Source organism: Megalobrama amblycephala, linkage group LG15 (genome assembly GCF_018812025.1).
Source record: "Megalobrama amblycephala isolate DHTTF-2021 linkage group LG15, ASM1881202v1, whole genome shotgun sequence".
In the NCBI taxonomy this organism is placed as follows: domain Eukaryota; kingdom Metazoa; phylum Chordata; class Actinopteri; order Cypriniformes; family Xenocyprididae; genus Megalobrama; species Megalobrama amblycephala.
In genome coordinates, this window is record NC_063058.1 from 32,243,245 (window position 1) to 32,261,912 (window position 18,668).

At 37.9% G+C, this 18,668-nt stretch overlaps 1 protein-coding gene across 1 annotated transcript in view; it reads right to left on the bottom strand.

The window, feature by feature from the left end:
* nell2a (neural EGFL like 2a) overlaps window positions 1–18,668 on the bottom strand; it is a 94,973-nt gene that overhangs the window by 22,547 nt on the left and 53,758 nt on the right. Inside the window, exons 13-15 of the mRNA XM_048159107.1 lie at window positions 17,614–17,739; window positions 362–484; window positions 187–282 (exon numbers count right to left, since the gene is read on the bottom strand). Coding sequence (XP_048015064.1) covers window positions 187–282; window positions 362–484; window positions 17,614–17,739 — 345 coding nt within the window. The remainder of the gene's footprint in view (window positions 1–186; window positions 283–361; window positions 485–17,613; window positions 17,740–18,668) is intronic.

An 18,668-nucleotide genomic window follows, 5' to 3' on the forward strand; every position in this document is an offset into this window, starting at 1 on the left:
CCGTCCACTCTTGCTCCCACATAAAACGATCACAGCCGCAATCAAGCACTCTTCTTCATAACTGCAATTTACACACTCACGCTTTGTTCGCAACGAGATGAAAGAGTCCTCAGATGAGCTGGAAGAGCTGAGAGAGGCATTGGAAAGTACTCGAGATCAGAAAGAGGCGTTTGGAGTGAATCTTACCCGTCTCGCAGTTCTGCCCGCTGAAGCCCTGTGGACACACGCAGATGTTCGGAGAGACACAGGAGCCGCCGTTTAGACAGCGTCCATCGCAGAGGGCTGTGGGTCAGAGAGAGGACAAACGGAGGTGAGACAGGTCACGTGACAGGGTGAGACGGCAGATGGATGGCTGTCTCACCTCTGCAGGTGGTGCCATTGCCGGTGTATCCAGGTTTGCAGGAGCAGCTGTGGCCGCCGACGGTGTTGAAACACAGAGCGTTTTCATCGCAACTGTGCTGCCCGGACGCACACTCATCGTGCTCTGGAGAGAGAAATCAAAGATGAGATCATAATTCACTCACTTAGATTTATTCATTGGTGATCTTATTCTAAAGAAAATAATGTCTTCTTTTTCAGTTGATGTCATCACCGCTTACAAAGATATGCTCTGCTAAAATTCCTGTGGAAGCTTGTTTCCGCCATGGAATACAACAATAAAAATTCTCACCTTTTTCCTCAGAATTCTGTTTATATCTTTCAATTATACGAAAAAATGTCAGAATTGTGAAATATAAACTTGGCATTCTGACTTTATTTCACGCAATACAGACTTTATTTCCAAGTTTATATCAAAACTCGCAAATACAAAGTTTATATCTCAGAATTTAGACTTTATAACTCTCAATTGCAAGTTTATATCTGGCAATTCTGACTTTATTTCTCACAATTCTGAATTTATTTCTTCACAATTCCAAGTTTATATCAAAATTCTCAAATATAATGTCAAAATTGCAAGTTTATATTTCAGAATTTAGACTTTATAACTCTCAATTGCAAGTTTATATCTGTCAATTTCAAGTTTATATAAAAACTTACAAATATAAAGACGGAATTGCGAATTTGCAAATATAAAGTCTTAATTTTTTCGCAATTCCAAGTTTATATCAAAATTCGCAAATATAAAGTCAGAATTGTGAGTTTATATCTCAGAATTTAGCTCAACTCAATTGCAAGTTTATATCTGGCAATTCTGACTTAATTTTATCGCAATTACAAGTTTATATCAAAACTCGCAAATATAAAGTCAGAATTTCAAGTTTATATCTCAGAATTTAGACTTTATAAATTTCAATTGAAAGTTTATATCTGGTGATTCTGATTTTTTCCTCCCAATTCCGAGTTTCTATCTTGCAATTCCAAGATTACAATGATATTTTCTTTTTTTCTTTCTTTCTTTTTTTATTCCGGAAAAAATGCTTCCATACATTCCCTTTCATAAATAAATTATGAAAACTTTATTTGTAAATGTTCTCTGAACGTCCAAGGCATTCAGTATTTTAAATGTTGTAAATAGTTTTTTTCCTGGTTTTTGCATACGTTAAAGAAAACATTAAGGGAATGTTTCAATTTATTATTTTGCAAACATTACAAGAACATTTTTAATGTTCTCTGAATGTTCTGAAACAAGTAAATTACATTAGATGAACATCCAACTAAAACATTTCAGAAAACGCTCCATGAACAATGTATAAACGTTTTGAGAACATTATTAACTTCTAATAACCTTATTGGAACTTTGAGAGAACCTTAACAGAACGCTCTGAGAACATTCCATTTTAGACGGGATCAAACCATATTTATATCTGTATATTTATCTGTAATTGTTCATTAAACATCCTTTTAAATGCAGAAATGATGCATTACAGAGTTTCATCACAAGCTAAAGTTGTCAGAAAGCTGTAGACGTGACTCTTTCCTCCTGCCCTCTAACTGACCGTGAGCAGAGACTGAGATCTGTATCCATGAGGGATTGTGGGATACATTCATCTCTCAGACCGGCTGAGATTTCATAAAATCCTCCAGCAAACACACTCCCAGCGGAAATAAACACAAATGAAGGAATAATAACAGACCATGTGCATGTGATTCAGGAAGGAAATGCAACAGCAAAAGCTGGTAAGCTGTTTTCCTTGAGTATTTCACATTTTTACACTTTTCACATTTAGTGATATGAAAAAAGAAATCATTATTTCTTTTAGAAAACATGTAGTTGTAACCTTTATATGTCATCACTAGACTTACTTGTGAAAATATGTCACTTTAAAAAAGCAGTGCTAAAAATAATGTTTTTATTATACTGTCATTGACTTTCAAAAGCAGTTAGTACTGATATAATTAATCATGCTGTGTCAGTAATGGTAAATCCATACGCTTTTACAAGAAACATCAATTGGTCAGAAGTGTCTTTTCAATGTGTCTGATGAAAATATTGACTCGAGATGATCTGCCGAAGATCGCCTCACATTGAGAGACTCTTGAATTCTGACATACTTCAAGGTTTGTTTAGATGAAAGGGTCTTCAGTGAGTAAGATCTGAGATTCTTGTGCTTATAAAACTGATATCGAAAAATTATAAATGAAATTACCCTCAAAAGTTCACAGAAAGTCATGTGAAACCAGGGTCCATAAAATGTAGTTTTTGCCAACACATGAAGACACATAAAGAAGAGGTAAAATTCACCAGATTCAGTAGACGTTTGTTTGTCTTATTTAAATCACTCCCATCATTTACATCAGAATATCCTCATATATTTCTATCTAAACCTCATATTATATTGTGGGTCCTAATATAGTTTCCGGCCAGCTGGCGAGTGACCTGTGAAAGCCAGTTTTTATTGACATTTGGCTCTCGGTGAGTGTTAATTTTAGACCCTGTGTGGAAGCATCTCGCAGGTGTGAATGAAAATTATATTTTTATTGCATAAAATGCCTTCAGAGCTGTCATAATTCCTCTAATTAATATAAAATCAGAAGGAAAGGAACACTGGCTTCATATCAAAGAAGGCTGCCAAAATTTCCCATCATTACTATATTCAGGAGAGCCAAGAACCGTATGAATAAATCAATCGCCATCCCATATGCCTGCTTTAGATTTATTAAAGGGGTCAAATCATAAAAAAGAGATGCAAGAGTTCGATATGACTATAAAAACATACCGTAACTTTCAGAACTTCCTCTCGAGTCTAAAAAAAGCATGTTTAGAATCTAAATTCAGTTCCAATATTAATATGTATGCTGCACACTGCAAAAAAATGATGTACTTCCTCAGTATTTTTGTCTTGTCTTCCTGTACAAATATCTAAACGTTCTTAAATAAAGATACATTTACTTCATAAGCAAAACAAATGCAGTTTATGATTAAAATAAATTAACAATAGGATTAGCAGATAAACTAATTATTTTTCTGATACCATTGACAGATATTTGTTGTTGTTTTAAGCACTTAATTTTGATATTTTATAGAGTAAACAAGACTTATCTGAGGTCATTTTGCATCTCAAGTAAGTGTTATCTTGATTTAGGAATGTTTAGATATTTGTATTGAAAAATGAGGCAAAAATACTTCTCTTTTGTTGTATTTTTCAGTTGTCTAAATGAGCACAATGACACTTTGTTCATCTCGAATCCGGCCTGAAACCCGTCAATGTCGTTCACCAAGTGTCCTGAGTTTCTTCATGCAAACTGGAAATGACAGTTTCAATCCCAAAGAGATGAATGCAACAGACTACACTATGAGACGCACACACACACACACACACATGCAGACAGGCCCAAACATGCATTGTGCTGCTGTCTATCAGAGCAGTACAGAACGGAGATGTCAGATGAGAGGATTAGCTCAAGGTCACTGCCGCCCGCCGGCCGTCACACCTGCATGACGATCGCATCGGGATCGAGAAAGGCTGCGACACTCCTGCACTTGTCATTCATGCAGCAGGCAGATAAACAATCAATTATGTACAGGCAGTCATCAGGGATGCCTCTGTTCTCTGCGCCACAACATCTGTGCTCAGGCTGTGCCGCTACATGATGCTCTACAAAAATGAGGCTCTTCCTCAGCGTTTCCGTCACATACAGTTTTTTCACGAAATATGAAGATTTTTCAGATTATATGTATGTATCAGCTGTAATGCACTAATGCACAGTCAAAAGAAGTATAATTTAACTTGCAATCTGCAAAGGAGTGTAAAAATATGTTCAAATACTCCATTTAATGTCAAAGAACTTTACATGAGCACAAGTTCATAAGCTGTACTTTTCTGTCACTGCTTGGATGTAGTAAAACAGATATAGCAGAAAACATGTATTTTCTTCTGTCACTGACCTTGAAATCAGGAATAGGCATTAAATAATGCCAAACATGTGAAAATGGGCAGAGAATTGAACAGATAGTAGTGATCTGGCTCAGAGGAAGATGGGAATCATGTCTTTGTGGCAGTTTTTCTGCTGATTAAATGATAATATTAGACTACTTCACCCTAAATGGCTGTCAAAAGCACATCATATTTTGTGAGAAAGTGACATGCTAGAGCAAAACAGACAAAATTTTTTTCAATCAGCACCCCAAAATTAGTAAGAACTTCATGCAGCAAATATGATGCAGGGCAGTGAAATCGGCAGCAAAATGTCAGGTGTTTTGCAGAAAAAAGCCCATCTGAAGAAGTCTGCATCAGTCGCATGTCATCTGCTCTGTTATGTCATGCACAAAAAACGCTGGGGTGACGTGATTGGCGTTTTAAAGATGTGGTGAGCCAGCAGGGGGCCACACAGTGCTGATGGATGAAAACAAAACAAGAATTACAGCCGCTCCACAATTTTCAGACTCGGCAATTATTGAAGTCGCCTCAAATACACGTCCTGCACTTTCAAATGCACTGAAAAGCCTCACGCAGGGACGTTTCATGAAAAGACACTGCGAATGACGGCTGAGTTCTGGAAATGTCAATCAGCCTTTAAATGGCTTTTGATTGGCTGTTCTGGTGCTGACAGCATGATTTCACATTACGGTTATCCTGCTTTGATGCTGGTTGACCAAGGAAGTTATTCTCGTTAATCTAGTTAAGAATTACAGCCATTCCGGTGTTATTGGTTAAACTAGTTAAGAACCTTTGTTGAAAGGGTTGTTATTGGTTAAACTAGTTAAGAATTTTGTCAGAAGTGATGTTATTCGTTAAACTAGTTAAGAATTTTTGTTGGAAGCGCTGTTATTGGTTAAACTAGTTAAGAATTTTGTCAGAAGTGATGTTATTGGTTAAAATAGTTAAGAACTTTTGTTGAAAGGGTTGTTATTGGTTAAACTAGTTAAGAATTTTGTCAGAAGTGATGTTATTGGTTAAACTAGTTAAGAACTTTTGTTGGAAGTGATGTTATTGGTTAAAATAGTTAAGAACTTTTGTTGAAAGAGTTGTTATTGGTTAAACTAGTTAAGAATTTTGTCAGAAGTGATGTTATTGGTTAAACTAGTTAAGAACTTTAGTTGGAAGCGATGTTATTGGCTTAACTAGTTAAGAACTTTAGTTGGAAGCGATGTTATTGGCTAAACTAGTTAAGAACTTTTGTTGGATGCGCTGTTATTGGTTAAACTAGTTAAGAACTTTTGTTGGAAGCGCTGTTATTGGTTAAAGTAGTTAAGGACTTTTGTTAATAGCAGTGTTATTGGTTAAACTAATTAAGAACATTTGTTGGAAGGGTTGTTATTGGTTAAACTAGTTACAAATTTTGTCTGTAGTGACGTTATTGGTTAAACTAGTTAAGGACTTTTGTTGGAATGGTTGTTATTGGCTAAACTAGTTAAGGACTTTAGTTGGAAGCGCTGTTATTGGTTGAACTAGTTAAGGACTTTAGTTGGAAGCAATGTTATTGGCTAAACTAGTTAAGGACTTCAGTTGGAAGGGTTGTTATTGGTTAAACTAGTAAAGGACTTTAGTTGGAAGCGATGTTATTGGCTAAACTAGTTAAGGACTTTTGTGGGAAGGGTTGTTATTGGTTAAACTAGTAAAGGACTTTAGTTGGAAGCGATGTTATTGGCTAAACTAGTTAAGGACTTTTGTTGGAAGGGTTGTTATTGGTTAAACTAGTAAATGACTTTAGTTGGAAGCAATGTTATTGGCTAAACTAGATAAGGACTTTTGTTGGAAGCACTGTTATTGGTTAAAGTAGTTAAGGACTTTTGTTAATAGCAGTGTTATTGGTTAAACTAATTAAGAACATTTGTTGGAAGGGTTGTTATTGGTTAAACTAGTTACAAATTTTGTCAGAAGTGACGTTATTGGTTAAACTAGTTAAGGACTTTTGTTGGAATGGTTATTATTGGTTAAACTAGTTAAGAATTTTGTCAGAAGCGATGTTATTGGTTAAACTAGTTAAGGACTTTAGTTGGAAGCGCTGTTATTGGTTAAACTAGTTAAGGACTTTAGTTGGAAGCGATGTTATTGGCTAAACTAGTTAAGAATTTTGTCAGAAGCGATGTTATTGGTTAAACTAGTTAAGAACTTTAGTTGGAAGCGATTTTATTGGTTAAACTAGTTACAAATTTTGTCAGAAGCGATGTTATTGGTTAAACTAGTTAAGGACTTTTGTTGGAATGGTTATTATTGGTTAAACTAGTTAAGAATTTTGTCAGAAGCAATGTTATTGGTTAAACTAGTTAAGGACTTTTGTTGGAAGGGTTGTTATTGGTTAAACTAGATAAGGACTTTTGTTGGAAGGGTTGTTATTGGTTAAACTAGTAAAAGACTTTTGTCGGAAGCGCTGTTATCGTCAACAAAAACTAAAATCTTAATTGAAAAAAAGCTGAAATAACATAAATATTAATTGAATATTTATTAAATGAAAATTTTAAAAAAATTTTGCGCAACTAACTGAAATAAATTTAGGTTTAAGAAATAAAATTACTGAGTGAATTTAAACTAAAGTTAAAAAATTAAACCTATTTAGAAATTTCAATCAAACTGACAAAAGCATACAAAATTACCAATAATTACACTAAAATTAAATGAAAATTTAAATGCTAAATGAAAATATGAATACATATATAGTATTTAATGTGGTATATAATAGCATATAAATAACACATGATAAACATCCCTTTAAAACGTCACATTTACTTGAATGAATATTTTGGAAGATTTGTTGTTTTCAGCCAATATATCTTGAATTAAGTTTGTTTTATTTACCCTTTTGGCAGCAAGGTATTTTTTTCTTTCTTGTTTTTACGAGTAATAAACTGTAGTGAGGTTTATGCATTTGCCAAAAGGCTTAGGGAAAAAAAAAAAAAAATCTTTGAAAACAAGTCATAAAACAAAAACAAGTTAATAACTTACAACATTTTCCTTTTCAAGTAAATTTGTGTTATATATTTTTCTTAGAAATATTTTATATAATATATATATATATATATATAAAATATTTCTAAGAAAAATATATAACACAAATTTACTTGAAAAGGAAAATGTTGTAAGTTATTAACTTGTTTTTGTATTTCATATATATATTAATGTTTATTTATATATTTCTGGAATATTTTTCACTGAAAATGAGACAAAAATACTGCTGATTTTTTTTTTTTTTGGCAGTGCACCATGTTGAATGGATCTTTATGATATGCGTGAGCCGCTCTACTAGTCTTTAACCTTCATTTAACCTCATGAAATCAGCAAAACGTTCAGTTATAAAGATTCTCCTCTCACTATAAGTTGTGCATGTTTTTATTCACCTCAAAAGGTGTGAAATTTGGGTCTGAATGAAACGAGTCCAATCAAAAGGAGAAGTCACGGCCAATGCAGCCCAGCTCTTGAACTCAAAAATGAGAGTTTTCATTTCCCATAATCCAGCTGCCACTGCCCAGACAAAACCACATTCATGCAGAGAGCCTCTGTCCACGACTCCTCCGTGAGAAATGAACAGAATCCAGGAGTCGGGATGTGTATGAGGTGAGATACAGGACAGGAGAATGGAGTCGCGGTACAGCACCGCCAGAGGCCACTTTGAATTGGTCCTTTCTAATCCGTGGCGGTGAAGAATGGACACACACACACACCGGTGTGGAGTCAGCCGATTCTGCTATCTCAGATAACACCTTTCTTACACACCGCAGGAAAGACTAATAACAGAGCCAGAGATTACGGGGCTAATCGTTGGGTGCATTGGAGACACTCGAGGGCCTGAAACACACACACATACAGAGGAAAGGAAATCTCTTGTTTCTACTAGACAGCAATGAGATTAAATGGAGTGCAAGAGAAGACTTTTGCTTAAAGGAACAGTTCACCTAAATTCACTTGAATATAACAAACATCTTTTGTGTTTCATAGCAGAAAGTAAGTCACAGAGGTTTGGGAAGACATGAGGAAGATCGTCATGAAGTCTCCTGAAAGTCTCAGTGAAAGAGCAACACTGGAGCAGGAGAAGAGCGGATGACGCCAGCAACACCAGTGATGAACCGAATGCAATGTAAGTCGCTTCAGACAAAAAGCATCTGCCAAATGCATAAATGCAGCTGTTAAACTGACACTGTTCATTTCGATAATCACAGTTCATCGCTAGTACAATCTATGTACATAAACGTACAGTAAAAGTACATAAACGCTTCCAATCCATGCCAGTACTTGTCAAATCTGAGCCTAGCTAACAGATGAGAGTTTGTTTAACGCTTCGTAACTCCAGCTCAGAGCGTCAGCGCTCTGTTAGCAGAACTGCAAGCTCAGTTGTAAAGCCAGCGGCCATCTGTGCACGACCAATCAAACATTTATCAATATAGTTTTTCCAAGAACAAACTGCTGCGCTCGGCATTTCGCAACTAATTACCTTCTCTATGGAGAACGCGTTTCATTAGACTTATTGGGGTCGACGCAGGTCTGGATTAGCCGTGTGTGAAGTGTGTTTGTGTGCGGCCGTTGAAGAAGGGGAAAACCTCTCTCTTGGGTTTCCGTCTTAAGCAAACAGAAGTGCCGGAGCTATTAATTACAGCACCTGTGGCGACGGAGGGCGTAGAACTTCATTTTGCAGTCTCCTGAAAGCTGAAACACATGAGATGTTCTGCGTCTGAGGCTTGAGAGCAGCTCCATCTCATTAAAAGCCGTACGCTCTCAGCCGAATGTACGGGCGGCCTTTGAATACGCCGTACCGTACGCACTCATTGCGTTTTTATTCTGGTTTTTCATGAAGCCGAGCTCAAAAAGAGGGGAATGAAATTAAAGTAGCGCTGGGACGAGCAGAGGAGAACTTGGCAGAGCGCAGCGGAGCCTGGCACCAGTTCTCTTTGAAACAATAGAATCCGCAAGGACGGAGAAACCAATACAGACGTACGAATATTCCCAGAATATCTTCCAAAGCAGCTTTTTACATAATGAAACACCCTAGAAACACAAAACTGGGGAAAATAGTCTTTTATTTACATGCATCAAATGAAATTGCAATCTGTTTGCTTTTGACTGGCTGTTCTGGTGCTGACAGCATGATTTCACTTTATGGTTTATCCTGCTTTGATGCTGGTTGACCAAGAAAGTTATTCTGGTTAAACAAGTTAAGGACTTTTGTTCGAAGCAGTGTTATTGGTTAAGCTAGATAAGGACTTCAGTTTGAAGGGGTTACAATTTTTTGTCGAAAATTGTGTTATTGGTTAAACTAGTTAAAGATTTTGTCGAGAACTGTGGTATTAGTTAAACTAGTTAAGAATTTTTGCCAGAAGCGGTGTTATCGGTTAAACTAGTTAAGAATTTATTTTTTTGTTGTTGTTGGAAGCAGTGTTATTGGTTAAGCTAGATAAGTACTTCTGTTGGAAGGGGTTGTTATTGGTTAAACTAGTTAAGGATTTTGTCGGAAATTGTTATTAGTTAAACCAGTTAAGAATTTATTTATTTTTTTGTTGTTGGAAGCAGTGTTATTGGTTAAGCTAGATAAGGACTTCAGTTTGAAGGGGTTACAATTTTTTGTCGAAAATTGTGTTATTGGTTAAACTAGTTAAAGATTTTGTCGAGAACTGTGGTATTAGTTAAACTAGTTAAGAATTTTTGCCAGAAGCGGTGTTATCGGTTAAACTAGTTAAGAATTTATTTATTTTTTTGTTGTTGGAAGCAGTGTTATTGGTTAAGCTAGATAAGGACTTCTGTTGGAAGGGGTTGTTATCAGTTAAACTAGTTAAGGATATTTGTTGGAAGTGTTGTTATTGTTGTTATCACATATTATGGTAGCCTAGTTTGTGCTGAATACAGTGTAATGACACTTTTTCCATTAATATGTTTATGAACAACTGAAAAAAGCACAAATGTCAGGGCATGTCAAAACTTCTCCAGGCCCCAAATCATCCTCAGACTCCAGAGGGTTAAACTAGATAAGGAATTCTGTTGGAAGGGGTTGTATCAGTTAAACTAGTTGGCACCAGTTTGCTTTGAAACAATAAAATCCACAAGGACAGAGAAACCAATACAGATGTACGAATATTCCCAGAATATCTTCCAAAGTAGCTTTTTACGTAATGAAACACCCTGGCAACACAAAACTGGGGAAACAGTCTTTTATTTACATGCATCAAATGAATTTGAGTGGCCCGACTCAGCCATTTTGGCAATGGCGTGTTTTTTGGCACAGAAATATCAGTTTGTCTGACCAATGTCAGATAGGGTCATTTTTTGTGATGCATTTGGAACATGCTTTTATCCAAAACATTTTATAGTGCATTCAAGATACATTTGTCTACACATTTCCTACGACCTTGATTCAATTCTTGGCACAATGCTCTAGCAGGCTGCCACTTCTGTTTGGTGCAGAAATAAAAGCACAGCAGCTTTAAGTGGTTGTTAGCATGTTACTATGTAATTGCAAGGGTGTTCTGAGTGGTTGCTAGGGCATTGATATGTAGTTGATGGGGGATTTATTATCCTGCTATATTGTTGTTCTGAATGGTTACAAGGGCATTAACGTGTTGCTGTATCTTTGCTATGGTGTTTTGGGTTGTTGCTAGGGTAATTATATTTGGGTGTAAATGTGTTTCTATATAATTTCTAGGATGTTCTCAGTGGTTGCTAGGTTGTAACGTTATATCATTGTTAGTGTGTACTAAGTGCACTGATATGCAGTTGTTAGGGTGTTAAAACGTTGCTATATGAGTAGTAAGGTGTTCTGGGTGGTAGCTAGGGCACTGATATGCAGTTGCTAGGGTGCAAATATGTTATGTTGTTCTGGGTGGTTACTAGGGCCCTGATATTTGGTTGTTGTATTGTTTTCAGGGTGTTCTGGGTGGTTGCTAGGGCACTGATATGCAGTTGCTAGGGTGTAAATATGTTATGTTGTTCTGGGTGGTTACTAGGGCCCTGATATGCGGTTGTTGTATTGTTTTCAGGGTGTTCTGGGTGGTTGCTAGGGCACTGATATGCAGTTGCTAGGGTGCAAATATGTTATGTTGTTCTGGGTGGTTACTAGGGCCCTGATATGCGGTTGTTGTATTGTTTTCAGGGTGTTCTGGGTGGTAGCTAGGGCACTGATATGCAGTTGCTAGGGTGCAAATATGTTATGTTGTTCTGGGTGGTTACTAGGGCCCTGATATGCGGTTGTTGTATTGTTTTCAGGGTGTTCTGGGTGGTTGCTAGGGCACTGATATGCAGTTGCTAGGGTGTAAATGTGTTATGTTGTTCTGGGTGGTTACTAGGGCCCTGATATGCGGTTGTTGTATTGTTTTCAGGGTGTTCTGGGTGGTTGCTAGGGCACTGATATGCAGTTGCTAGGGTGTAAATGTGTTATGTTGTTCTGGGTGGTTGCTAGGGCACTGATATGCAGTTGTTAGAGTGTAAACATTTTATATCATTGCTAAGGTGTTCTGGGTGGTTGCTAGGGCACTGATATATGGTTGATAGAGTGTAAACATGTTATATCATTGCTAAGGTGTTCTGGGTGGTTGCTAGGGCACCGATATGTGGTTGATAGGGTATAAATGTGTTACTATATAATTAATAGGGTGTTCTGGGTGGTTGCTAGGGCACTGATATGCAGTTGCTAGAGTGTAAACATGTTATATCATTGCTAAGGTGTTCTGGGTGGTTGCTAGGGCACTGATATATGGTTGATAGAGTGTAAACATGTTATATCATTGCTAAGGTGTTCTGGGTGGTTGCTAGGGCACTGATATATGGTTGATAGAGTGTAAACATGTTATATCATTGCTAAGGTGTTCTGGGTGGTTGCTAGGGCACCGATATGTGGTTGATAGGGTATAAATGTGTTACTATATAATTAATAGGGTGTTCTGGGTGGTTGCTAGGGCACTGATATGCAGTTGCTAGAGTGTAAACATGTTATATCATTGCTAAGGTGTTCTGGGGTGCGTTTCCCAAAGCGAACTATGGTCGCAAGTTGCGTCGTTACCAATAGAGTTCAATGGGACTTACGACCATGGTTCACCAACGATGCTTTCGGGAAACTCACCCCTGGGTGGTTGCTAGGGCACTGATATATGGTTGATAGAGTGTAAATGTGTTGCTATATTTATTTGTTCTTGGTGGTTGCTAGGGCACTGATATGTTGTTGATAGGATGTAAACCTGTTGCTATGTTGTTAGGGTGTTCTGGGTGGTTGCTAGGGCACTGATATGCGGTTGATAGGGTGTAAGCATGTAGCTTTGTTGTTAGGGTGTTACGGGTGGTTGCTAGGGCACTGATATGCGGTTGATAGGGTGTAAGCATGTAGCTTTGTTGTTAGGGTGTTACAGGTGGTTGCTAGGGCACTGATATGCGGTTGATAGGGTGTAAACATGTTGCTGTATTGCTTTTAGAGTGTTCTGGATGGTTGCTAGGGCACTAATATGTGGTTGATAGGGTATAAATGTGTTACTATATAATTAATATGGTGTTCTGGGTGGTTGCTAGGGCACTGATATGCAGTTGCTAGGGTGTAAACATGTTGCTATGTTGTTAGGGTGTACTAGGTGGTTGCTAGGGCACTGATATATGGTTGATAGAGTGTAAATGTGTTTCTATATCCATTTGTTCTTGATGGTTGCTAGGGCATTGATATGTTATTGATAGGATGTAAACCTGTTGCTATGTTGTTAGGGTGTTCTGGGTGGTTGCTAGAACACTGATATGCAGCTGATAGGGTGTAGACATGTTGCTGTATTGTTTTTAGGGTGTTCTGGATGGTTCCTAGGGCACTGATATGTGGTTGATAGAGTATAAATGTGTTACTATATAATTAATATGGTGTTCTGGGTGGTTGCTAGGGCACTGATATGCAGTTGCTAGGGTGTAAACATGTTGCTATGTTGTTAGGGTGTACTAGGTGGTTGCTAGGGCACTGATATATGGTTGATAGAGTGTAAATGTGTTTCTATATCAATTTGTTCTTGATGGTTGCTAGGGCATTGATATGTTATTGATAGTATGTAAACCTGTTGCTATGTTGTCAGGGTGTTCTGGGTGGTTGCTAGGGCACTGATATGCAGCTGATAGGGTGTAGACATGTTGCTGTATTGTTTTTAGGGTGTTCTGGATGGTTGCTCGAGCACCGATATGCAGTTGCTAGGGTGTAAACATGTTGCTATGTTGCTATGTTGTTAGGTTGTTCTAGGTGGTTGCTAGGGCACTGATGTGCGGTTGATAAGGTGTAAATATGTTGCTATGTTGTTAGGGTGTTCTAGGTGGTTGCTAGGGCACTGATGTGCGGTTGATAAGGTGTAAATATGTTGCTATGTTGTTAGGGTGTTCTAGGTGGTTGCTCGAGCACTGATATGCAGTTGCTAGGGTGTAAACATGTTGCTATGTTGTTAGGGTGTTCTAGGTGGGTGCTAGGGCACTGATGTGCGGTTGATAGGATGTAAATATGTTGCTATGTTGTTAGGGTGTTCTAGGTGGTTGCTAGGGCACTGATGTGCGGTTGATAAGGTGTAAATATGTCGCTATGTTGTTAGGGTGTTCTAGGTGGTTGCTCGAGCACTGATATGCAGTTGCTAGGGTGTAAACATGTTGCTATGTTGTTAGGGTGTTCTAGGTGGTTGCTAGAGCACTGATGTGCGGTTGATAGGATGTAAATATGTTGCTATGTTGTTAGGGTGTTCTAGGTGGTTGCTAGGGCACTGATGTGCGGTTGATAGGGTGTAAATATGTTGCTATGTTGTTAGGGTGTTCTAGGTGGTTGCTCGAGCACTGATATGCAGTTGCTAGGGTGTAAACATGTTGCTATGTTGTTAGGGTGTTCTAGGTGGTAGCTCAAGCACTGATATGCAGTTGCTAGGGTGTAAACATGTTGCTATGTTGTTAGGGTGTTCTATGTGGTTGCTTGAGCACTGATATGCAGTTGCTAGGGTGTAAACATGTTGCTATGTTGTTAGGGTGTTCTAGGTGGTTGCTAGGGCACTGATGTGCAGTTGATAGGGTGTAAATATGTTGCTATGTTGTTAGGGTGTTCTAGGTGGTTGGTCGAGCACTGATATGCAGTTGCTAGGGTGTAAACATGTTGCTATGTTGTTAGGGTGTTCTAGGTGGTTGCTAGGGCACTGATGTGCGGTTGATAGGATGTTAATATGTTGCTATGTTGTTAGGGTGTTCTAGGTGGTTGCTAGGGCACTGATGTGCGGTTGATAGGATGTAAATATGTTGCTATGTTGTTAGGGTCTTCTAGGTGGTTGCTAGGGCACTGATGTGCAGTTGATAGGGTGTAAATATGTTGCTATGTTGTTAGGGTGTTCTAGGTGGTTGCTCGAGCACTGATATGCAGTTGCTAGGGTGTAAACATGTTGCTATGTTGTTAGGGTGTTCTAGGTGGGTGCTAGGGCACTGATGTGCGGTTGATAGGATGTAAATATTTTGCTATGTTGTTAGGGTGTTCTAGGTGGTTGCTTGAGCACTGATATGCAGTTGCTAGGGTGTAAACATGTTGCTATGTTGTTAGGGTGTTCTAGGTGGGTGCTAGGGCACTGATGTGCGGTTGATAGGATGTAAATATGTTGCTATGTTGTTAGGGTGTTCTAGGTGGTTGCTAGGGCACTGATGTGCGGTTGATAAGGTGTAAATATGTCGCTATGTTGTTAGGGTGTTCTAGGTGGTTGCTCGAGCACTGATATGCAGTTGCTAGGGTGTAAACATGTTGCTATGTTGTTAGGGTGTTCTAGGTGGTTGCTAGAGCACTGATGTGCGGTTGATAGGATGTAAATATGTTGCTATGTTGTTAGGGTGTTCTAGGTGGTTGCTAGGGCACTGATGTGCGGTTGATAGGGTGTAAATATGTTGCTATGTTGTTAGGGTGTTCTAGGTGGTTGCTCGAGCACTGATATGCAGTTGCTAGGGTGTAAACATGTTGCTATGTTGTTAGGGTGTTCTAGGTGGTTGCTCAAGCACTGATATGCAGTTGCTAGGGTGTAAACATGTTGCTATGTTGTTAGGGTGTTCTATGTGGTTGCTTGAGCACTGATATGCAGTTGCTAGGGTGTAAACATGTTGCTATGTTGTTAGGGTGTTCTAGGTGGTTGCTAGGGCACTGATGTGCAGTTGATAGGGTGTAAATATGTTGCTATGTTGTTAGGGTGTTCTAGGTGGTTGGTCGAGCACTGATATGCAGTTGCTAGGGTGTAAACATGTTGCTATGTTGTTAGGGTGTTCTAGGTGGTTGCTAGGGCACTGATGTGCGGTTGATAGGATGTTAATATGTTGCTATGTTGTTAGGGTGTTCTAGGTGGTTGCTAGGGCACTGATGTGCGGTTGATAGGATGTAAATATGTTGCTATGTTGTTAGGGTCTTCTAGGTGGTTGCTAGGGCACTGATGTGCAGTTGATAGGGTGTAAATATGTTGCTATGTTGTTAGGGTGTTCTAGGTGGTTGCTCGAGCACTGATATGCAGTTGCTAGGGTGTAAACATGTTGCTATGTTGTTAGGGTGTTCTAGGTGGTTGCTAGAGCACTGATGTGCGGTTGATAGGGTGTAAATATGTTGCTATGTTGTTAGGGTGTTCTATGTGGTTGCTTGAGCACTGATATGCATTTGCTAGGGTGTAAACATGTTGCTATGTTGTTAGGGTGTTCTAGGTGGTTGCTAGGGCGCTGATGTGCGGTTGATAGGGTGTAAATGTGTTGCTATATTGTTAGGATGTTCTGGATGTGTTGTTATGTAATACCTAAGGTGTTCTTAGTGGTTACTAGGGCAATGATATGCAGTTGAAAGTGTGTAAATGTGTTGTCATATTATTGCTAAGGTGTTCTAGGTGGTCGCTAAGATATTCTGAGTGGTTGTTAGCGCAACACTATGTAATTGCTAGTGTGACTGTCATGACTTTTTCCGAACAGGTTTCCCAAACACTACTTTTTCATGCAAACGGGAAGTCCTGACATTTGGAAAGTGCAAGCATGTGTCACTTCTCTGACTCAATGAACCACTTTCAGGGTAAGCAACTTCCTGCAATTAAGAGCATGTATTCTCAGTGTGCCTCTGTAAGGTGCTTTATGGGCTTATAACTCATTTTCTTTTCATAAGCAACAGTGTCGAGGGGTCTCGTATCTCGGGCGCACACAGAGACCGTGATTACGGCTGTACGGCTCCATCTCGGTAAGTCGACGTGAGGCTGACAAACGCTTGACTGTGACAAGAGAATCATTACAGCGGGGAGTCGACTTAATCACACGAACTGATGGATTCTGGGAATTTCGGGCTCTTGTAGCTCACAGACATTTTAATATCGATCCGCGCAATAGAATGTAATCCATCAGTACTCTCATATTCATCTCTGGGGGATGCGAGGAATTAAACGCTAAAAGTGTTTATCAGTTTTGGTGAGAATAGAGAGAGGTGCTTTGGGACGCTCTCTACCGCAGTCGATCAATAATTCCACAGAGGAGAGAAATACAGTGCGCGCAGCACTATAAAAGCTGTTTTCTTTTTAAGAGACTGTTTAAAACCTTGAAGGACATGGAGCACTTCATGTTGCAGCAAGATGAATCTAGACTATCATAATAAAGACATTTATCTGTGCGCACAAAACGCCTCCTGGATTTTATTATACTGCAGATTTTTTGAATGTACAACTGAGAGACGCTGTGCTTGAATGAACCTAATTGGCTGGGCTTTGTATTCGTTTGACTAATTATCATTAAACAGGAAGCGCTGGAGTCGAAATGCTACATCCTGTCTGGTAGCAGCAGTCTCAATAATCCATAAACGGAAATTATATATGACGTCTACAAGCGCACACTTTCTGTAACTGCTGGGCAATTAGTGAAAGAGCAACAGTAAACACTTTAAAATAATTACAGCAATAGTCCATATTGAAACTGGAAGTATGAAGTGACTGGGTGACTCTTGGGGTTCAGATACGCTGTTTCAGCAGCAAAAACATCCTCTATGTCAGCATATAATGCTGTACTCTTTTGGCAAGATACCGGTGACAACCTGCGAGGAGCTACTAGAAATAAAAATACAATCTAGAAATAATACTGAGAAGCTTAAAATTCATTCATATATATTTATAATGATTTAAATCTGATTGAAAGCCTGCATTTAGAGTTTATGTGGATAGTGTGATTAACTCTTTCTGGGATCCTCAAGCGTTTAACCAGCCGCTGTATCAAAGGTGATTTTGATGACATTGCTGATGAACATGTGAAGGCCATGTGATTGATTGGAGTTGTTTCTCACCTGTACAGGAGTAATCATCGATACGGATGAATCCGGTGTGGCAGATGCACATGAAGGAGCCGGCGGTGTTCACACACTGCGTGTTCTCCCGGCAGTAGTGCCTCCCCTCCGCACACTCATCGATATCTGCACAAACACATCAGGTGAGCAGAGCCTCAGACGGGGTGAAGACTTTAGCATGAAGCTGAGGGGCTGCTAATCGAAACACTGCTAGCTTGAAGCCGTGAGTCAAAGACTTTTACCATGATGTGGTTGAGATATCAAATATTTACGATATATTCAATATTTGTCAAGGAAAGTTTTATTTAGTTATATAGCACAATTTATACGCAATGGTAATTCAAAGTACTTTACATAAAAGGGATTAAAAAATAATCCTAAAAGAGGCGTAAGAAATATAAATAATCATAAAAAATTGAGTATAAAAAAATTCAAAATGAATATTTTTTAAACAAAAAGCAATGATAATTCAAAGGTCTTTACATAAAAAATATTTTAAAAATAAAATTTTAATTTTTAAAAATAACAAAAAAGAAATAAAAATGGATTAGAAATTCATATAAAATGTATTAAAAACAAATAAAAAAGATAATTCAAAGGGTTTTGCATAGAAAAGTATTTAAAAAATAATCATAAAGATGCATAATAAAAATAACAATAAAAAGTAAGAAATGAAAATTGATTAAAAATATTTATTAAAAATAAATAAAAGAAATTATCATTCAGAGTTCTTCACATAAAAAAACTATTTTAAAAATAATCATAAAAATGCATAAGAAAAAAAAAATAAAAGTAAGAAAAAAATTACAATTAAAATAAAATTTATTAAAAACAAATAAATAAAAAATAATACAAAACGGAAAAAAGCTTTTTACTCAGAAGTTGCTAGTAAATTTCACAAATAATTGCAAAAAATGTAGCACATTATATAAAATGTGAAATTTTTAATTTCAGTTTTTTCTTTTAAAACATACTCCAATAATCATTATTTGCTACTTTAAAAAATACACATTTTTTTACAGTGTACATAAATAAAATAATACAGTGCATATTTG